This window comes from Staurois parvus, unplaced genomic scaffold (genome assembly GCF_062004578.1).
Source record: "Staurois parvus isolate SC_StPar_1 unplaced genomic scaffold, SC_StPar_1.0 ptg001101l, whole genome shotgun sequence".
Taxonomy (NCBI): Eukaryota; Metazoa; Chordata; class Amphibia; order Anura; family Ranidae; genus Staurois; species Staurois parvus.
This window is the reverse complement of record NW_028318897.1, coordinates 821,527-830,669: the sequence shown is the minus strand read 5'-3', so window position 1 is coordinate 830,669 and position 9,143 is coordinate 821,527. Positions and strand designations below refer to the sequence as shown.

At 43.0% G+C, this 9,143-nt stretch overlaps 1 protein-coding gene across 1 annotated transcript; it reads right to left on the bottom strand.

Moving 5' to 3' along the window:
- Positions 1 to 1,174: 1,174 nt before the first annotated feature.
- Positions 1,175 to 7,586, bottom strand: THBD (thrombomodulin). The gene has a single exon (XM_089658850.1). It carries the CDS (start codon positions 7,471 to 7,473, stop codon positions 5,830 to 5,832), a length of 1,644 nt encoding a protein of 547 aa, XP_089514976.1. The 5' UTR covers positions 7,474 to 7,586; the 3' UTR covers positions 1,175 to 5,829.
- Positions 7,587 to 9,143: the final 1,557 nt, after the last annotated feature.

The window sequence follows — 9,143 nt, the reverse complement described above, 5'->3', positions numbered from 1 at the left end:
TGTCAATTGGTGGAATAGTGCCCCATTGATGGTGTCAGTTGGTGGAATAGTGCCCCATTGATGGTGTCAATTGGTGGAATAGTGCCCCATTGATGGTGTCAGTTGGTGGAATAGTGCCCCATTGATGGTTTCAGTTGGTGGAATAGTGCCCCATTGATGGTGTTAGTTGGTGGAATAGTGCCCCATTGATGGTGTCAATTGTAGGAATAGTGCCCCATTGATGGTGTCAATTGGTGGAATAGTGCCCCATTGATGGTGTCAATTGGTGGAATAGTGCCACATTGATGGTGTTAGTTGGTGGAATAGTGCCCCATTGATGGTGTCTGTTGGTGGAATAGTGCCCCATTGATGGGGTCAATTGGTGGAATAGTGCCCCATTGATGGGGTCAATTGGTGGAATAGTGCCCCATCAATGGTGTCAGCTGCTGGAATAGTGCCCCATCAATGGTGTCAATTGGTGGAATAGTGCCCCATTGATGGTGTCCATTGTAGGAATAGTGCCCCATTGATGGTGTCAATTGGTGGAATAGTGCCCCATTGATGGTGTTAGTTGGTGGAATAGTGCCCCACTGATGGTGTCAGTTGGTGGAATAGTGCCCCATTGATGGTGTCAGTTGGTGGAATAGTGCCCCATTGATGGTGTCAGTTGGTGGAATAGTGCCCCATTGATGGTGTTAGTTGGTGGAATAGTGCCCCATCAATGGGGTCAGTTGTAGGAATAGTGCCCCATCAATGGTGTCAATTGGTGGAATAGTGCCCCATCGATGGTGTCAATTGTAGGAATAGTGCCCCATTGATGGTGTCAATTGGTGGAATAGTGCCCCATTGATGGTGTCAGTTGATCGAATAGTGCCCCATCAATGGTGTCAATTGGTGGAATAGTGCCCCATTGATGGTGTCAATCGTAGGAATAGTGCCCCATTGATGGTGTCAGTTGGTGGAATAGTGTCTCATTGATGGTGTCAGTTGGTGGAATAGTGCCCCATTGATGGTATCAGTTGTAAGAATAGTGCCCCACTAATGGCGTCAGTTGGTGGCATAGTGCCTCAAGGGCCGGATAAAGGCAAGCCAGGGGCCACATCTGGCCCACGGGCCTCACTTTGGAGACCACTGCTTTAGTTTATGTTACTTACCTGTTGCATATTGTTCTTGAACTCATTAAATAAAAAATATGTTTAATATTTGGAATTAGTAAACATCTTTATTTTGCTTTCAATAGTAAAAAGCTATTTTTTTATTAATACAAACCATTTTGTGTACCTTTCACATTGGCTGTGTTCCACAGATAAATAAAAGTACTCATTTATTTTACAGTATCTAAAAGATCTGAGCTTATAAAAAACACACACAATGTACAGTAATCCCCTGCAACCAATCATTAACATCTAAACTGAGTGGAAAACAGGAAAATGATATTTGATTGGTTGCACAGCAGCATTAAACAGGTAAAAATGTAAAGGTCATATAAAAAAATGACTTAGCGTATGTACAGCCCAAACTTTTTTTTCATTAAAAGGTTTACAGCCCAACTCTGGGAAGTACAAAAGATTACCATAAGGCTCCAGTCACACTAGGGCGTTTCGAATCGCGGGTAGAATGGCCAAGATTCTGCGCGCGATCTGAAAACACGCTGTGAAAATACACATTTGCGTGTTCAGGTGCCATTCATTTCAATGGCACTTGTAAACCTGGGGCGTTTTTGCCACGATCGCAGCACGTTTTTCCACGCGAAAAACGCGCCATGATCACGCAAACAAAATTGTGGGATGCATGACGCCCAAGAAAGTTTCCAGTACTGTTTTTGGACATTGCGCATGCTTTGATTTGCGCATTTTCACTTTTTCACAGTGCGTTTTCAAATCGTGGGCAGAATCGCAGCAATTCCGCCTGCAATTTGAAACGCCCTAGTGCGAATGGAGCCTTACAGATACCCATCCTGCACTACAAGGGTAATGGCCCTTTCACGCTTTTGGTGTTTAAAGTAGAACTATAGGCCTTTTTTTTTTTGGATAGAGCAAGGGAGGGTTATAACCCGTTTTTTCTTTTTTTTGGATAGAGCAAGGGAGGGTTATAACCCGTTTTTTCTTTTTTTTGGATAGAGCAAGGAATGGTTATAACCCTTTTTTTATTTTTTTTTTGGATAGAGCAAGGGAGAGTTATAACCTGTTCTTTTTTTTTTTTTGGATAGAGCAAGGGAGAGTTATAACCTGTTTTTTTTTTTTTTTTTTTTTGGATAGAGCAAGGGAGAGTTATAACCTGTTTTTTTTTTTTTTTTTTTTTGGATAGAGCAAGGGAGAGTTATAACCTGTTTTTTTTTTTGGGGGGGGGGATAGAGCAAAGGAGGGTTATAACCTGTTCTTTTTTTTTTTTTTTGGATAGAGCAAGGGAGGGTTATAACCTGTTTCTTTTTTTTGGATAGAGCAAGGGATGGTTATGACCTGTTCTTTTTTTTGGATAGAGCAAGGGAGGGTTAAAACCTGTTTTTTTTTTTTTTTTGGATAGAGCAAGGGAGAGTTATAACCTGTTTCTTTTTTTTGGATAGAGCAAGGGAGGGTTATGACCTGTTCTTTTTTTTGGATAGAGCAAGGGATGGTTATGACCTGTTCTTTTTTTTGGATAGAGCAAGGGATGGTTATAACCTGTTCTTTTTTTTTTTTTGGATAGAGCAAGGGAGGGTTAAAACCTGTTTTTTTTTTTTTTTTTGGATAGAGCAAGGGAGAGTTATAACCTGTTTCTTTTTTTTGGATAGAGCAAGGGAGGGTTATGACCTGTTCTTTTTTTTGGATAGAGCAAGGGATGGTTATGACCTGTTCTTTTTTTTGGATAGAGCAAGGGATGGTTATAACCTGTTCTTTTTTTTTTTTTGGATAGAGCAAGGGATGGTTATAACCCATTTTTTCTTTTTTTTTTTTTTGGATAGAGCAAGGGATGGTTATAACCCGTTTTTTCTTTTTTTTTGGATTGAGTAAGAGATGTTATAACCTATTTTTTTTTTGTTTGTTTTTTTTTTTCTCTTTAGATAGAGCAAGGGAGGGTTATAACCCGTTTTTTCTCTTTTTTTGGATAGAGCAAGGGAGGGTTATAACCCGTTTTTTCTCTTTTTTTGGATAGAGCAAGGGAGGGTTATAACCCGTTTTTTCTCTTTTTTTGGATAGAGCAAGGGAGGGTTATAACCCGTTTTTTCTCTGTTTTTGGATAGAGCAAGGGATGGTTATAACCTGTTTTTTTTTTTTGATAGAGCAAGGGAGGGTCAGATTTTTTTCCATCTGTGTACCACTGGGAAGATTTCCCTTCACTTCCTGTCCCATAACTAAAATAGGAACTGAGAGGAAATCCCTACAAATTAAGGGAATCCCTTGGGGCCCCCCAAGTCACCAGAACCAGTGTCCCCTTTGGAAGATTTACCCTCTATTACTTTTCTGGGGCACAAAATTTTGGATTGTCTTTTACTTTCACCTTCAATAACAAAGGGACAAATAGAGAGTGAATATCTTTAAGGGGGGCACAGATTGTAATAAAAAAAAAAAAACCTACTACGTGTTCTAATCTCTCTCCACTCTATCCAAAACTAAAACAAAAAGCCTTCAGTTATACTTGAAAAAGTGGAACAAAAATGCATTAAACACATATCCCTCTCAATCCTATAAAACTCTTCACACCCATGCGCTGCAGGTGTGGTGCATCAAAAACACACCTCCCCATTGAAATGAATAGAGAACGCATCAAAAACACACCATGGTTCCACTTTTGGTGAACTTTTTGAGTCACATGTCCATGTTTCACAGTTGCAAGATTGGAGTCGGGCAACCAGAAATCACACTAAAAAAACATAAAAAATGCACCAAAAACGCATATGTTTTTTTTATCACTTTTTTCAATGGAGCAGTGTGAAAGGGTCCTGAGATGCTTGTCAACTATAGACATAGAGGGGTAAAGTGTAATACTTATTCCTTATTCCAGCAGGTTCTCCCCGGACCCTGCATTCACTGTATCTGGTCTCCCCGGACCCTGCATTCACTATATCTGGTCTCCCCGGACCCTGCAGTCATTATATCTGGTCTCCCTGGACCCTGCATTCACTATATCTGGTCTCCCCGGACCCTGCATTCACTAAATCTGACCTACCCGGACACTACATTCACTATATCTGCTCTCCCCAGACCCTGCATTCACTATATCTGGTCTCCCCGGACCCTGCATTCACTATATCTGGTCTCCCCGGACCCGGCATTCACTATATCCAGTCTCCCCAGAACCTGCATTCACTATATCTGGTCTCCCCATACCCTGCAGTCACTATATCTGGTCTCCCCATACCCTGCAGTCACTATATCTGGTCTCCCCAGACCCTGCATTCACTATATCCGCTCTCCCCGGACCCTGCATTCACTATATCTGGTCTCCCCGGACCCTGCATTCACTATATCTGCTCTCCCCATACCCTGCAGTCACTATATCTGGTCTCCCTGGACCCTGCATTCACTATATCTGGTGTCCCCGGACCCTGCATTCACTATATCTGGTCTCCCCGGACCATGCATTCACTATATCTGGTCTCCCTGGACCCTGCATTCACTATATCTGGTCTCCCCAGACCATGCATTCACTATATCTGGTCTCTCAGGACCCTGCATTCACTATATCCTCTCTCTCCGGACCCTGCATTCACTATATCTGGTCTCCCCGGACCATGCATTCACTATATCTGGTCTCCCCGGACCCTGAATTCACTATATCTGGTCTCCCCGGACCCTGCATTCACTATATCCGGTCTCCCCGGACCCTGCATTCACTATATCTGGTCTCCCCGGACCCTGCATTCACTATATCTGGTCTCCCCGGACCCTGCATTCACTATATCTGGTCTCACACAGTACACACAACAAGGAAATGCAATTATTTTAGTAAATATATAATCCTTTTTCCCATCAGCAGTATATTGCAGTTTTTATTCTCCTTTGATTGTCCTATGAGGCTGCAGGACCCTGTGCTGATCACATGCACCCTCCCAAAGAAAAAAAAACTGTCTATCAATACACACCAAACTGAGCATGTGCAGCTTGCCCTCTAGGCTCTGCTCTATCGGCAGATGGATTAGGGACAGTAGAAGAAGGTGAGGATTAGAGAAGACAGGATCAAACTGCCTTTTTACACAATGCAGAGAATTCTATCAGTGTCCAGCAGAGCATTGGTTAAAACTTGAGGGAGGAGCTTTCATTCTCCCCTGATTGTCCTATGAGGCTGCAAGACCCCTGACCCTCTGTCTGGACAGTGCTGATGGGCCATGTGCTAATCACATGCACCCTCTCAAGAAAAAAAAAAAACTCTCTAGCAATACACACCAAACTGAACATGTGCAAAGTGACTTTGAGAGCTCTGTACTATCAGCAGATGGATTGAGGACAGTAGAAGAAGGGGAGGATCCTAGAAGACAGGATCAAACAGCCTTTTTACACAATGCAGATGATTAACCCTTTAGCTTCCACAGTGAGTATAACAAGCATGCTTTACAGCATATACAGACTGATTGTACTGTTGTGGGTTTAGTAACACTTTAAGCAAAGTATGGAAAGAATCTGTGATGACTAGGTGAATGCTTGTTACATTCATCCAAACAATTTTCATACAGACTCCTAAGTACATGCCAACTAAAATGACTCTATATTTTCCCTTTAAGTCCAGTAGTTACACTAGTTACCCACCTCTGAGAGGAAGGTGTAGCCAGTGGGATCAGTAGTAAGCCACAATAACTGTACAGTTGCCATTAGTTCCGAAACATCATGTCACCATCAGTGTCCTCCCGATGAAGAGTCCAGAACATTGTCCCCACTAGAATCTCCACTGTGGAATCGTCTTTACCTGCTGAAGTACAACATACTTCTCATTGTTAGTATTCTTGCAGTTAAAGTCATGCTGATCCATGTAGTGCTTCCTCAACATGTAATACACCATACCTATCAGGACGGTCACAATGGATATAATTCCAAGGCAAATCCCTAGCAGTATAGCTGGTTCTATGCTGATGGTAACTTGAGGGAAGGAGTCTGGTGATGTGGCCTCTGTAGCGTCTCCTCCTGGTCCTTCCATCCCATCAGGAACACATTCAGCACTGTGGACAGTGTAGCCCTCTGGACAGGTACATTCATAAGACCCATATAAATTAGTGCATGACCACATACAAGGACTCTCCAAGCACTCATCCACATCAACACATTTGCCCTCATCCAGGATATACCCTTCGAGGCAACTGCAGCCTTTTTCATTGCATTCAGCCTCACAGTCAGATGTATTACAAACCTTTCTGCATTTTTTGGGATTGATTTTGCTAAGGACAAAACCTTCATTGCAAATACACTTGAAGCCGCCAAGGAAATTATCACACGTGTGTTCACACACGGTATTCTCACATTCGTCCGTGTCTTGGCATTTCACACCACACTCACCAGGACTTTCACAGTCAGAGTTGACATTTTTAAATCCAGTTTTGCAGCCACAGGTGACGCTGCCGTTGCTCTTGGTACAGTTGTACCCGCAGAGATTGGGGGTTGTACAATCACCATCTAAACAGGTCTTCCCATCTTCTGCAAGGTAACCTTCAGTGCAACTGCAGGGAGAACTAGGCGGTTTTGAGTTTGGATCGCAATGCTGGCTACAGAGGTTGGGATTACAAGGTGAGGAGCATGACCTTTTGTCTTGTTTTAGCGTTGATCCTGGGGGGCACTTACATTCTGGGGTGTCATTTATGACCGTACATTCAAAATCACACCCTCCATTCTCTATCCCACAAGACCAGGCTCCTGGGGTCTCTTTCTTCCAATTCAATTGTCCATCTCCATTATCTTCACAGAGCAGATTGTCCTGGTTTGGGAGTATGTGAACAGCAGTGCCAGAAGGATAGAAGTTGCTCAGACTAAGGCCCATGCCATAGGAAGGGTGAAAATAAATGACATTGTAATCATCTGGTACCATAAGTGGTCTACATGATGCTGAATGACTGGATTCACACAACAGGCCATTGGATTTGAACGTGCAGTCAGTCTCTTCCCAGGTGCCTCTGTTGTTCATGGTGACACAGAGGTCGCCGGACTCAACACACTTCTGTTGATCATCACTCCATAGAATAGAATTCGCGTCACTCTCACCAGTGACCCAAGTAAAGCCCCGTAGAGGCAAGCTCAGATCTGTGCATCCCTTTTTGGGTTCCAACCCAATCCAAACTTTGATATTGTCCATCTCCACCTTGGAAAGGAACAGAGAAACTACATCTGCTTGCTCTGAGCTTTTTACAGTCATCAGGTCTTGCTGCCTACCTTTACATTCACTTCTTGCTCTTGCGTATTTTCTGTTACTCCAGGATATAGAGTAGCAGGCTTGATCCATGCACACAAACTCTTGTTGGAGATCATCCAACGAAGCCAGCAATGCCAGTTCTGCTGAGGTGGCCAGTACCCAAATGCCGTAGAGAAGAAGCATTATTATTGTCGCAGGGTAGCAGATGAGTAGTGTGCTGGCAGCTAGGCGGAGGGTGAAAGCAGGAAAAGTGCAAGTGTTCCAGCTGGTAACAAGATAAAATCCGCATACACAGAGGTGTGTGTCATGCCTAGAAGTCTGTGCCCAACTTTATACGCTCCCAGCCCTCCCAGCAGCCTGTCACACAGAAGAAGGAAGGAAATGCCTGGAAGGAAGGGCTGGAGCCACTTGTAACTGCTAAGCAGAACATTAAACTTGTGACACGGTGTGTGGGACAATGATCACTGATCTGTAACACCTAGTTCATTCATGGAAAGAGTTGCAAAGGTCTTTCACAATCAAAATTACTTATTTATTTTATTGAGGGTGCAGTAGGAAATTCGGACAGAATTCACACTGACTAACAGTACCAGGCTCATTCAAAGCATACATTCGGTGGAGAGAAAATCATTCTCAGATTTACCTATCAGGTCGGGCGTCCTTGGGTGTTTCTCATTCCGGCAACGATTACAGAACCCTCCTGATGATCCAACTGAGAACAGAATCCTCTAAATAAAGGAAGGAATTTAAGCCTTGTACACAGGATCAGAAAACCGTATGAAAAAAAAAACGCTTTCGAACCGATCGTAGGACAATCTGATTGTTAGTACACAGCTTTCGGCTGAAATTATTCGAAGGGACCAGATCGTACAATTTTCATTTCATCGGTACATTTTCGTCCGAAAGTACAATACAATACATTATTGTTCTGAATTTTTATTCTGTCTTACAAGGATTTTTGTAACTTTAGTTACCGGGGGCGGACTGACAACTCATGGGGCCCCCGGGTAATAGGGGATCATGGGGCCCCTGTGTCCTTGCCTGAACTCAAAAAAGCCTATAAAAAAAGGTGCCAGGGGCATCTCATGGGGCCCCCTGCTGACCCCGGGCTCTCGGGCAGTGCCCGAGTGGCCAAATGGTCAGGCTGCCCCTGGGCATAGGTGTGAACTTAAACTTGTGCTTAGGAGTCTGTGTATGAAAATTGTTTGGACGAATGTAACAAGCATTCACCTAGTCATCACAGATTCTTCCCATGCTTTTCTTAAAGTGTTACTAAACCCATAACCAGGGGCGGGCTGACAACTCATGGGGCCCCCGGGCAATAGGGGATCATGGGGCCCCTGTGTCCTTGCCTGAACTCAAAAAAGCCTATAAAAAAGTACCAGGGGCATCTCATGGGGCCCCCTACTGACCCCGGGCCCTCGGGCAGTGCTTGAGTTTCCAAATGGTCAGTCCGCCCGTTAGTTACATATACTGTAGTTACATAGTTAGTCTGGCTGAAAAAAGACAAAAATCCATCCAGTTCAACCATTAAAAAAAAAAAAAAAAGTTATAATCCTATACCTACAGTTGATCCAGATTATGGGAAATCCAGAAAAGCACGATCCAATTTGCTCCTGCAGGAGAAAAAAATTCCTTCCTGATCCCCCGAGAGGCAATGCATTCCAAAAATGAATTTGTATTTTTAAAGACATACAGTATATTTAAAATATATTTTTAAAAATATTTTTCATATATTTTGTAATAAAAACGCATTTCAACATGCAGTATATATATAAATATATTTATTGAAATATATTTTGAAATATATTGAATCCGGCCAAAATTGTAGCATTTCAAATATATGTCAATAT

Excerpts from the sequence above, each read along its gene's own strand:
- THBD (XM_089658850.1), bottom strand. The coding sequence starts at position 7,473 with ATGCTTCTTCTCTACGGCATTTGGGTACTGGCCACCTCAGCAGAACTG.